This window comes from Atractosteus spatula, chromosome 6 (genome assembly GCF_055471065.1).
Source record: "Atractosteus spatula isolate fAtrSpa1 chromosome 6, fAtrSpa1.hap1, whole genome shotgun sequence".
NCBI classification, from domain to species: domain Eukaryota; kingdom Metazoa; phylum Chordata; class Actinopteri; order Semionotiformes; family Lepisosteidae; genus Atractosteus; species Atractosteus spatula.
In genome coordinates this window covers 26,232,448-26,246,077 of record NC_142711.1, presented here as the reverse complement: position 1 = coordinate 26,246,077, position 13,630 = coordinate 26,232,448, and the positions used below count along the sequence as shown (strand labels likewise).

General features: G+C 35.2%; 1 protein-coding gene across 1 annotated transcript in view; it reads left to right on the top strand.

Annotated features, from left to right (window-relative positions):
* Positions 1 to 13,630, top strand: part of oxsr1b (oxidative stress responsive kinase 1b) — a 121,574-nt gene that overhangs the window by 83,080 nt on the left and 24,864 nt on the right. Inside the window, exons 5-8 of the mRNA XM_088918785.1 lie at positions 3,428 to 3,483; positions 7,464 to 7,573; positions 8,505 to 8,606; positions 13,028 to 13,161. Coding sequence (XP_088774911.1) covers positions 3,428 to 3,483; positions 7,464 to 7,573; positions 8,505 to 8,606; positions 13,028 to 13,161 — 402 coding nt within the window. The remainder of the gene's footprint in view (positions 1 to 3,427; positions 3,484 to 7,463; positions 7,574 to 8,504; positions 8,607 to 13,027; positions 13,162 to 13,630) is intronic.

Here is a 13,630-nt window from a genome sequence, read left to right as displayed (position 1 = left end):
TTTTGGTGGTACGGTAGGTTTAGTTTTGGCATTCTGTCGATGGCCAAGGCAGAAGAAACAGTCAGCAAGGACAACTGATGTAGCATATGCGTCTGACAAGATGTTACTTCCTTCTTTGGAATTAATCAAAGCGTTAACAACAGCTGCTCCATTTGTAGAAGTACCTGAGTTTCATCTTTATACTGTATGTTAGATGGTTCAATTCTATTGCTATAACAGTGTGTTCTAAGCTTCTCTTCTCGCAGTTCATAATTAACTCATTTTATGCTTTAATGCTGTGAATAAAAATACTATTTATTATTGCACCCTATTAAAAATAGCCAATTAAAGTTGAATTGTGGCAACTCAAAGCTGGGTGGCCTTTGAAGACTGAGACTCGACTGAAATCTTTTGACCTTTGTCCTAAATTTTAGCTTATTGAGGAGGTTTTTAATTGTTTTAACTTGAATGAATCTTTCATGTTTTCAAAAACTGGGTCACTTAAAAGTACACACAATTTCACAATTACTCTTCTCAATCTCTTTAATGGAACTATCTGCAGAAAATAACCAGCATAACTGGTGTTATTAACTTAAGCCCAGTGGTATTTACTGTAAAATGTATCCATCAAAAAGAGAGTGAAATTTTAAATGGTAATTGCCCCTGAGTTTAGAATATTTTTTCATTCATTATACAGTAATTATCCATTTTGGGCCTAGTGACAAAAAACATTTAGCTTTCCAAGCAATATAAAAATGTTTTATCTTGGAAAATGTAGAGTATGGACTGTTTCAACTACAATCAGAGAACTAATTAAGTTAAAAAATTGAGGTAAAAACCAGCTTGAAAAGCTTAAAGGGGAAAAAAAACTTCAAATTGTTTGGAGGGAGGGACACATCTGCACAGCTTATTATGCCTTAGTGACATAAATGTTGACTTAGTGTGCTTGTGCACTTAGATTTAAGACAAAAGTGATGGAGAGAACCAGGTGAACTTTATTGAAATGTCTAATTGGTACTTTTGATACATCATATACTTAAAATAAAGCTTTTTAGGCCATTAAAAATGAGTCATTGATGCTAACATGATTTCAAGTCAAATGTTTCACATTAAAACGTTCTCAATCTCCAAACACCAAACTGGAAATTACTTTAATATGTATATCTGGTAGAATTTTCTAAAAAAAGATAAATATTTTTTAAATACACATCACATTTGTGGGGAAAAAATAAGTATCAGGTGTTTTAAAAAAGATGAAAGAAAACACAATGTTTCTGCTGTGGAGCCTTCTTCGGGTGTGTCTCCACGGCTCCACCGCCGAAACGTTGTGTTTTCTTTCTTCTCTTTTCAGCATGGAATAAACCTATTACTCATTCCTTTGCAGCCTACGCATGCTGACGCAGCTACCCACCTGAACTTTTAAAAAATTGCTTGTTTTACGGTTGAGAACTGGGTGTTTTATGTCATCAGTATAAATAGTCTTCACATTATCTCAGACATGTGTTTTGTGGCGTTTGTGGTCTGATCCTTGAAAGGAACCGGCTTAGAAGTTCCTTCCTAGAATTAGGGGTGATTCCATTAAAAACACATTGCTGTCTATTACCTTGTCCCGCCACTCAATCTCATCACCTTGACTTACAAAATAGCACCTAATGTTTTATTCCAGAATACAGTGAAGAGAAAGTTTATGTATAGTGTTTAATGATTATATCATCTTAGCTGTTACAGATATAGAAATATGTATAGATTGTGTTTGTGAATGAGGGTTTATAAAATGCATGTGTTAATTGGAATTGACGATTTTGCTGTATCTCAGCAAATTGTATATCTAGATCTGTAGATTGTGTGCACTAATGCCCTTGGGACAATATGTTCTCTGCAGTAAAATGACAAAATGAATGACGTAGACAGCGCCACTTTATTATCTTAGTAACTCCTAAATATTTTGTGTATATTTTTAATTTAGTTTAATTTTAATTTAGTCTGGCCTTGATCAAACTGTATGTGGAGGTGTAGCTTGATTGTTCTTTTCTGGGATTTAGTGGGGAAATAGTTCAGCTTCATTTAACTACCACTGCAAAGTATGCAGGAAAGCATTGTTCATAAATGTCATACCTGTGCTCCAAATGACACCTTTAGCGATGTAATTATAAGGTGATATCAGCAGAGAAATGTCACTGTGGGTGCTTGCATAAAGTGTGCACAATATGAGAATAGCCATTCTTTTATTTAAAAGACAAAAGCCGCAGACAGTTCTGAAAATGATTTGATTATTATCCACTGCCATATGCCTGCCAGAGAACAGTGTTCAAGCTGCTAAGCATTGTACCAGTGATCAGCAGGGCCTTTCATGCTGTGCCTGAGTATTGATGAATTAATGATTTATGATTTAATAAACACTGGCACCCTCCTTAACCAACTGTCTTCCTCACTGTAAAAGAAATGAAGATCTTTATAGATTTAGGATTCTTGTGGAAGGTAGTTTGCAACCAGAGCATTTATCAGGTTTTTTTTTAATTCAGTTTATTGTCACAAAAATGTGCAGCCCAAGTCTCTACTTTTGTTTGATCGGAGAGAAGCACAGGTGGGGAAAAAAAAAATGAGAAGTGAAGAACCATTAAATTTGAATGTGGGTATGGGAACCGCTATCCAGACATCAGAATAGCTGTGACAAATATAATAGTTAAGCTTTGTAAAGAGATCTTTATAATGTATCCCTTACAGGTATAGGAAGAGATCGATTGTTGTCACTCCACATGCAGTCACCTTTTCTTATTGGCACTGCACTGTTTTACTCAAGCTATTAATATGAAAAGCAAAGGGAAGCTGATAAAAAGATGAAGTGGCTGACATTCCCAGTGAATTTCCACTGACAGGAATGGATAGCATTATGCTTTGAAACAATGATCTTCAGGGTCCAATGGGAATTAAGGAAGCACCTACCGAATGACACGTTAAATATGTGCAGGAACTAAATTGGTCTCTCAGCTTTTCTTCACCAATCAAAAATAAAAGCTAACTAGTCAAAGAGTTTTTTCACCCCAGTCAACAGGTAATCGGGGCTTGTGCAGTTTTCTAGGTTTTATTTTTCTATTTTATCCAAGCTAACTCCTACATTCAGGTCTAATTATGTTTCAGCAAACAAGTAGTTTAATACTGTATGACCATTCAATTTATCTATAAATAACTACATTAGATAAGAAACATGTTTCATAACTGTAAAATACTTTATACTTCAATTATTCTCAAACATGTTCTAGATGAACTCTTGGGTGAAGAATCACAAAAAGGGTACTGAAGAAAATAGGTGTGACACCTAGAAGAAAACAAAAGACTTCACATGATACCAAGGTGTTTAAATGTCGATTGTAGTCTATAACGTTTCTGTTTTAAATGCTGCAAATGTTACTCACGTGTGACTCATGTATGCGTTTTCTTTGCCGTGCAGGGATGTGAAGGCAGGCAATATTCTACTTGGAGAAGATGGCTCAGTACAAATTGCAGGTAATTCCAAATTGCATTTGATTGTCATTTTACTACAGTAGTTTCAGAGATTTGGTGCCACTGTTTTTATTTCGTTCCACTGGCAGCAATTCAGACAAAATATCTTGTTTTAAAATAATGTGCGAATAAAACCTCTCAGCAGCGGAAATTACAAAGGATTTTTTTCTTGATTTGAAAAAATAAATTATGTATTTTTTCTTTTTATGGCATACATACAGTAGTTGCCCAGAAAACCATGTGCATAATAATCTTTAGGAGTATTATTTATACCAGTGGTTCTCAGTCCCAGTTGTGTGTAGACATTTCTGTTCCAAATGGACCTTTGATCACTTTTTTGTGCACTGAGTCTGTTTTAAAGTAATCTTGTTAAAGATCATTGTCTCAAGCAACTAAAACCTATATAACTTTATGCAGTCTCTCCTCAGGAGTGTTAACATTGTACATACTGTACATGTAACTCCGACAGAGACTCAGTGTTTTTCCTACTCCTTTGGTCAAATTGGTTATATTTCAATGAGCACACCTTAACAAGGTGAGAGGTGGAAGTAAATTAAAAAAGAACTTTAATTGGAATTTTAAAATAAATTGGCCTGTAGTTAAGAGTAATTAACTCCAGGTTTCACTTATTTGGTTTGTTTTCCTCACAACCTAATTCTTCTTGAAGCAGAAAAAATCTGATATTTTCAGCTGCTTTTAATGCAGCGCCATTTTGATCTGTCTTTGAAATTTCATTCCTATTTTGTGTATTTTTGATCGTCCTCTTTATATGAATGTTTTATAATATGTAATGATAGTAATAGGTTTGCTGGTTAAGACATTATTAGTACTGGAGCTTATTATGTTTGCCTCCTCCTTTAGTTGTTTCCTCCATCTCTCCCACAGCCACCTTTGTATAAAGAAATGCCATTTTTATGTATCTCTTAATTCTGGTCTGCATTCAATTCCTGCACTTTCAGAGGATATCTACTGAACAGATGCTAATCGCATATTGACTGTTTACTAGGAAAGATGGCATCTCACATTCCTCAGACACCAATGTTTTGTCTAGAGTTCAATGTGGATGGTTCAAAATGAATATTTAGGTTTGTTTATTTGAATCAATTCCCCCCCATAGTCTCCTAGTCCATAGTCTCCCAATAGTCTTCTCTTTTAAGACCAAACAGGTTCAGTTCAACAGTTCCACAAGTTTGACATTCTTTTGAGTCCACAAAAGTATCTGGTTGTTCTTCTCCAGGCGGATTCCAAATAAATAGTATCTTATTTTGTAATAACTATATATTTGTCGGCCAAAATTGGGCAGAATTTTTAAAAATAATTTCTTATTGGTACATTTTACAACTTTAATATAAAATACCCTTATTTGAATGTCCACACTTTTAAACTTTGTCGTTATGTGCTTTTTATTTTTATTATTGCTTCTACACATTGTCTAGAAGATGCAGATGAAGTGTCGATGTAAACACAAAGTCTATTCCATACTTAGCTTGAGTGTCCCATTTTCGGTATACACATGCGGATAGATATGTTGGGCATCTCTTGTGCTTGGATAGTAAGATAAGTAGCTATGTAATGAATATATTTCTGTAGATACCACATGCTGTATGTCATCTTCAGCTTGTCAGGGAGTGTCTCTGCACCTGGTGAGGCAGCTGTAGATGCTCTTGATGCCCTCAGGCCCTTGACTGCTGTTTAATGTTGACTTTGGTGATAACGTAGTTCCCTGTAATGAAAATTAGATATTTTGGTAATCCTGTATATTTCTAATATGAATTTTAAAATTAATTGTAGGTTAAAACTGGTCAAAAGTTTGATCAGACATATCACAGTTAAAAGCTAATTTTTCATAATGTGGTAAGAACACATTGAGGTTGATTTGTAAGTAATTGTCCTACTGTATTTTATGCAACCATAAACTAATTCCACAATGAAACCCGGGCAAGGAAACAGTATCGTTTTCTTGTTGTACCAACAAATGTAAAAAGTTATGTATTTTTTATTTTTGCAGAGGCTAGTTTTGTGTACAGTTTTCAGACATTTTAGTTTGTTTCATTACTTGGTAAATCCAATGTAAGGCAAAATAAAACAATTGAAGTTTTTGTGGCTTGCTGCAATTTTTATCGTCATGAAAGTCCAAGCTCAAAACCCAGTGAATATACAAAAATTGTATTATTTGGTATGTTGACATGCAGGCATATTCAGTTTGAAATGTTTGATGTATGAAAAGTTTGACTTAGTTTTATGGGATAGAAGGATAATTCAAGAGGCAATCCTGCTTGTTTTGTAAAGATTATAGCGAAGTCTTCATATCCTGTTCAGCTTTCATGAAAATGTCTGTTGATACTTTGTGGGGTTACTGGAAATTATGATTCTTAAAGTCTCTCTTCTAAATAGACTGGAAGTTTTGAAATATTCATTTGTTTTATTTATACCCTGTAGGCTATATACTTTACTGACCATTAGGTTGACCTGCATTCAAGCATAACAAAAATCTTAAATTACAGAACAGTATGAAAGCTTTTTTTTAACCTGGGTGTGTTTCCTTTTATGGAGGCTTGTTGTCCAGGCAAATGTATGAAGTACTGTACTGTATATTGTCTTGATGTGGAGAGTCACTGCTGTGTAATGCATCAATTCTGGTTCATTGCAAGGGTCATTGGTTGAACTTTTATGTGGTACACATGAGAGTGTGAAGTAAGTGTCAGGCAAAGAAATAGTATGCATTTTAATAGGCACATGTAAATAGGTTTACGCAGTGTGAAATTTGGAGCAGTGAGACTGGAATGTCATGGCTGTCACTCGAGACATTCTGTTCTATTGAATGTTAGCATGTGAAAGATGCTTCAGGCTTAATCTGTAGAATATAACATTTAAAAACAAATGCTTCTTATTTAAGTTGTTGATCAATGAGAGAGTTTGTCTCATTTCAGGGCATTAAATAAAGACAGTAAAGCACACAGTTGCATCTCGCCTAGCCAGGCAGGTATTTTGAAGCCTGCGTTAACTTCCCTTGAGTTTGTAGTTTTTGGACTCTGTTAGTAAGGTCCTGAATCCTAATGTCAGCAATATATTAACACATGTTAAGAAGGTATTCTCCATGTTCATTTTTATTTTTATGGATAAGTGATCCTCAAGGAATAAAAGCAGGACTCCACCGAGAGCATGTGCTTTCAAGATGTTTGATATTTGTATACTTCATTTCAGTGGACACCCTTAATGTCTGTTAAACAGAAATCCTTTTAAGACTTTTTCTCTGGATTTGGCCTTTTGTATTTACAGAGACTATACAGACTAATTGTTTCAGTTATATAGGAACCTTTCATTTAATTAAAATGATGAAAAGTAGAACATTTGTATAAACATAATAATAGTTCAGTAGACTTTTTCCTCTTTATCGCCACAAAGTCAGTTGTTTTAGTTGTCCAAAACTGTTGATGAAATGTTTTAAATTATAAACAATTAAACATTAAGATAGTATGATAACCATTTTAAGTATTAAAAGCTTGGGCTACAGCCTTTTGGTATGCAATTTATTTATCTTTTCTTCCTTTATAGACATTTGCTGTAATAGGAACTGTAATAGAACTGCTTTTGTCATGTGACTAAAATGCTTCCCTTTGCTTTTGTAAATCTTTGAGGTAGTTTAGATAGTTGGTCATCCAATCTTTGTATTTACTATGTTAAGCTTTTTGAGCTGTGTATATTGCAGTGCTCATACACGGTGATACGTTGTGACCTGCTTATTAAACAGCTAAGGTTGAACAAGTGAATCTTGTGAAACCGATTCTCTATGGAACCTGTGAATTCTTTACAGAAAGCATCAAAGTGCATAGCATTTGTCCTGTGGAATATCAAGACTAGTCTTAAGCTCTGGACAGTTGCATCGACCGTAGTTTAACTAAACAGTTGAATCATCAAGATTTCTAGGAAGACTTTGAACATATGTAAACATGAAATTCTTCTTTTATCCATTTTTTTTATAGATTTTGGTGTTAGTGCCTTCCTAGCAACAGGTGGCGACATTACCAGGAATAAAGTTAGAAAAACCTTTGTTGGAACCCCATGCTGGATGGCTCCAGAGGTTATGGAACAGGTGAGTATTTTCAAGTCCCGTCACCCAGGCAGTGTCCTGACCCAGCAACATGATTCGTTGCCGTATTGTTTCTATAAGGCATATGTTACAACATTGGTGCACCTATTTGTTGAACCTTTTTTGTATGATTTATTGTGCCATGAAAAACAAGTGAAGCTTTTGAATGATTTGCCCACACAACAGCAAATGTTCTTGATGACATCGCTGTAGAAGCCCTGATTCATTGCTTCATTTCATGTTGGCTGGATTACTATAGCCTATATAGTGGACTCCCTACCCCCTTCCTTAAACTTCAAATGGTTCTAAACCTACTGTAATTGCTCAACCTCTAACACCTTTAAGGCTCCCTGCCCGCATAACCTAGTTCTGACATGTGTTCACTGGCTTCCATTAACGAGTGCATTTAATTTAAGATTTTACTCTTTAAGCTCCACACGCCATATTCTCACAATATTAATATCTCTCATTACTCTATGTATAAAACGGGATTTTATGCTCTAAGTGAGCCACACCTTTTAGTAGAACCTTCTTACACAGTAGGTATAAGAGGCTTTCAGCCTCCTTGCTCTATAACTATTAGCACTACACTTAGTGCCAATACAATTGAAAAAAAAAATTATAATACTTTCTCCATACTGAGGGCACTTGATAGACTATAGGTATTCCCTTATTCAAAATAAATAGACTGAGAAGCTGTGTCAGTATGCATTTCATTTCAAGGTGTAATGTGTGCAATATACTTCATAAGTAAATTCTCATAAATGCTCCATTTCTGATGTTCACTTGTATTCATTCAGTAATTTTCTAATAATACTGCTAACTAAGCTTTGAACTTTTGATTATTCTTTGAATATGATGGCAGAAGAACTGCCATGAAGTAAGTGATATGGAGAGGTTTTTATAAAATGTTAACTTTTGTTTTTAACTGTAGGTCAGAGGTTATGATTTCAAAGCTGATATCTGGAGTTTTGGGATCACAGCTATCGAATTGGCAACAGGAGCAGCTCCTTACCACAAATATCCACCCATGAAGGTAAGTACAAATAACTTTACACAGTTCATATGACTGTGTAAATACATACAGTGCCATGCAAAAATATTCAGACCCTTTAAAAGGATTTGTTGCTGGATTACAGATGATACTTAGATGTTTTCTCCAATAAGTATTTTTATTGCAAACTCACGTGCTAAAACAGAACATTTTTCAGCGGATATATTAAAGAAAATCAAAAACTGAAATGTGTGCAGAGCAGGTGGACACCTATACCGAAAGACTTAAAGCTGTTATTGCATCAAAAGATGTCCCAGCTAAATACTAATGTGTGGGGTCTGAATACTTATACAAGCAGCATATTTCAGTTTTTTAATTTCTTCAAAAGTTATCAGCTAATAAATAGCTATTTTTGTCTTTAACATTTTCCATTTGACTATATGAGTTTGCAATAAATTTACTAATGGGAAAAGCATGTGTTAGTATAATTTGTAATTGGCAACATTTGAAAACCTTTAAAGGGTCTGAAATGCTTTTTGCACCATACATAGTCCATACATTAATATGAATGTATATAAAGTTAGTAAAGAAGACAGTGTGGAAAGCATGTGATTGTTTGAGTCATTTGGAGCTGAAGCCATAATCATTAAAGAAAAGAAAAAATACCTAACAGATTATAAGGGAACACATACAGTTCACAATCCAAGGCTTGGCAGTTCATCCTTCCTCTGGGAAAGCTAGTTTACATGCCTTACCCCAATATCAGAAGGTCTTAAGCAAGAGCTCCTTTTTAAGCATTCAGGAGTCTCCTTCATCTTAATATGGTTAACAGTTCCTAAACTCACAGTATTTCCAGATCCCTTCATTTTAGATCCTTGTTTTGACCTGTGAAATTAGTTGCGATTTTGTCCCTGTTTCAGTTGTAAGCCACACTGTTAAAACTGCCTTTAAGTCTTTCTTTCAGCTACTGAAGTTAAACTAGGCTCATTCTGTTGACTCTGTATTATCATCCAAGTCACTTATGTAGATTAGAGATATCAGTCCCAATAGTTTTTCCTGAAGGCATTATTTAAGACAAAAGCATGAGGAAGCACTGTGTCAGATTTGTTTTGTATTTTGTTGTCTTGTTCTGTTTACATGGCAACATGCAAGCCTATATTGTTTGGTAATTTCTTAGAACATATATTCTTTAAAATATTTAGAGCATACAGTTTTCTGTATGTATTAAAAGCTAAATCTAATGTCAGAATCCTGGAGCTGTAATTCTTTGTCCGTGATGATGGTATCCATCATTCATATTCATGGATCTCAAAGCCAGTCAATAAAAAGGAGGAATATGAATGTCTATGCTCTTCATTTAAGGCTAAAACTCATCCTGTGTGTTGGCGAGAAGCAGGAGGGTCTTTTCCTCATGAAATAAATAAATAGTATTAAGTTACAGTATGTACAAGCCCTTTATTTTGAATTGTTACATCTGATTATATAAACATATCTTTTAAATGTTATAAACCATTTAACCCCATAGAATGATCTTCAGTTTAGAAAATATGCTATTCCTAAAACAGCTTGACTTAAACTCATTAAGATTTTGTGAGTTTATACATTGTCGTTTAAATGAATACCTTTTCTCAGTATTTTCTCGTTAAAGTGCATCAGAATTATTACAGATCCTATGTGTCAGATTAATCATGGAGTTCGTAAGGTTTGGCTGAAAATGAAACATAACATCCCAGGCTCTTCACACATGGCTGCAAAATATTTGAGTCCATGACAAGAGATCACAATCAGAGAACATCTACCTCAGAGATGTCACCTCTGGGTCAACTCCAAGCAAACCTTACATTCTTCACACCTCAGCTGCATCTTGATATCCTGTTCATGAAGGAGTGGTTGGTGCTAGTCATGGATTAACACAACTTAATACTATGAATACCAATGCAGCTTCCAGTCCACGAATACAGGACTGGATACCTTAAAGATGCACCATGCTTTCTTCAGACTTCCCACGTGATATCTTGTGAAACACAGCCCTGTGCCTTCTCAAAGTCAGTCAGTGCTAACTGGTATGTCAAAAGCCCTCAACCCTTTGTGTCTATGAGAGAACAAAAGTCTGTATTGTTCCTTCTGAATGACATTCTGTCAACACCTCATAAGGCATCAAAGAATTTTGTAGAACACCTTTATGGCCATATGATAATCTGTCTGTGTCAAATCCAAATTCCTGATATGCCTGGGCTTTTGCTTTAGTAACAACCAGAGCTGCAGATCTTTGACCATCTGATTAATCAGTCCAGTTCATGGACATTGCTTGGAAGGTCTCTTTCTTCACTGATCCACTCAAACTCAATGTCCAAGACCTCATCTGGGATAGAAAATATTTTTTGTTGGGAGATGGGAATTGAAATCTTTCCACATGGTATTCCCAGACTTCCTAATTGTTCGCATGTTATCTGTTCATCTAGTTAAATGGGTACCTGATAGTACTTAGTTTCCTCTCACCTCACCCATGAATGAGTACAAAGAACATAAAGATATAAATGATATGACTGTAAAGTCAAAGTTCACCTTCAGCCCAAGGTGCCGTAGTATGTGTACAGTATGAGTAACCATGGATTTGAACATAGAGTTTGTTAGGGCAGTCCATGACTAGTACAGAAATACACTAACTTACCTCTCAGTTTGACATCTGGGGGTCACCCTCTTCTGTGTATCTCCATTGTTCTCGGTGTGAATGTTAAAGTTACCCATTAGAAGTTGGTTGTGGGCCCTATTGAGCACTGAATCCACTGTCTCTGATAAGGCTAACTATTCTTAACAGCAGCTAGGTACATAAGCGCAGACAGTCTTATGTTTTCCATTATGAGATCCAAAGTCTTATCAAAGTGGCCTGCTTTTCCACCAGGACAAAAAACCATCTGTACAGCACATTACAGGTCCCAGGGGTGGGTGCTGATATACCTGATGCAGATGAGGTCCCCTTGTTCTTTTTAGCAGCCACCACGCAGGTCTTGGGCAGGTCTTTTCATCTTGAACTTCAGCTGTAACCATTGTAACAAAGGAGACCCTAGCAAGTGCACAAGGGCTCAGACTGCTTAGGTATGGGGTTCATCAGAATATATAAGCCGCTTCAGGGTGAAGTTCATCCGAGAAGAATAACATTTTCAACTTTTAAGACTCTCTTCTGTCATGAGAATTTTTGACATCAAGTTTTCACAGCATGGTTTACCACTATCATTAGGCAGATTTTTAACAAAGAAAATTTGTGAAGTCGAAAGTCTTACAGTTAAATAAAATTTGAGTGTTATTATGAGGCTTCCATTTCTTCTCTTGACTTCTTCTCCTGTCACTTGTATGACTGTTTTGCATTTTGTGCTGTGGTTTTGATCTATATACTTTTTGGGGGGAAAATGACAGTTTTCACTGCTGTCCTAGCCTAAAGTGATGTCTGTTAGCCTTCCTCTAAACAAAATAAAGTTTGATGTTGATTTAGATATTTATAAATTATTCAGAACATGCACTCTGGGAAATGAAAAATTGCTAAGGCAATAGGGACTGCATAAACAAAGATCTGTATCTGAAGGCTGAATTTTAAGATAAACCCAGTAGCTGCCAAATAAAAACTTACACATGAAGATACTCATTTAAAACCAATGTAATTCCCTGCTAATTAAATGTTACAGTAAAGTCTATTGCAAAACATTGAGTACAATTAAATGCAGTAAAATATGGTAGTAGTGAAATTAATTTTTGCAGACTAATCTTATTAATCTTTTTGCAGTCGATGGCTACATGTATGTTATGGGCATAAACACAACATAGTTAAGGCCCCATATATACAGTATGTTATCATTTAGGTCTGTACTTTCTTTCTCATGTTTGTGTTATTATAAAGTTAATATATATTGAATTTTCAAAGGTTTTCTTATTGGGTTTGATTACTTTTCTAATACATTACTGCACTGTTACAAGTTGATAAATTTCCTTCAGAGGTTTATTAAACTCTTTAAAATTTCTTTCAGTTCTTTGCCCTAATTTTAAAGGATATGATATATGGTGTTGCCATCAGTTAAACCCACCTAAAATACTTCATTTGTAATAACATTATTCAGTTACAAATACAAAATGTTCTAATGATTACACTTCTCAAATATGAGGTACAGTATAGCACTTCTGACCATTCTTGAAAAACAGAAATAAGACCTTTTTTACTAACTGAGTAAGGGAAACAAACTGCTGGTGTACCGCTGAGCAAATTACTTCCTTAAGATTGCTCCAGTGAATGTCCTTCTCTATAAATGACCTCCAAATCATCGTTTGATTTGTGGTGTTTGAGAATTTGTTCTTATTGACCTATTGTACATGTGGAAAACAAAAATATTAAGATAGACCAGGGTTTTCTGCCATAAACAGACATACTGTACCTTGCATGCTCCATAGTGCTGATTACTATTTATTCTCTCCAGGTGTTAATGCTAACCCTGCAGAACGACCCTCCTTGCTTGGAAACGGGTGTCATGGATAAGGAGACAGTAAAGAAATATGGCAAGTCTTTCAGGAAGATGATCTCCCTTTGTCTTCAAAAGGACCCAGAGAAACGGTAATTCATTGGTATTCCTTCTCTAGGAAGAGATCAATAAGAGTTTTTTTATCGTACAAAAATATTTAAGCTTGAACGATGAATGTTTTTTTTTAACGGTTGTCATCTGCCAGACACTGCCTTTAGTCATTGTATTTATTTTTTAGGGTTTCTGAAACACAGTATTTTTACAAAAAAGAAATATTATTGTAGACAAAGGCAAGAGTCCCGTTCATCACATCAATATGCGTTGTACAGATGACAATGTGGTAGTTTGCCATTTAGATATATGACATCGAACCTTCCATGAAACATTAATGTAGTGGTGCTAATTGTGCTTTGATATTATCATGGTAATTTTACCTCATTGTTATATCTCACAGATTGCCTAGCTAAACAATACATTTGAGCTCTGCTCAGTGCAGCTTTTTTGTGGAAAGCTCTTTTCAAGTCTTTCCACTTAATTCCCAGGGCATAGGTCGAATATAGA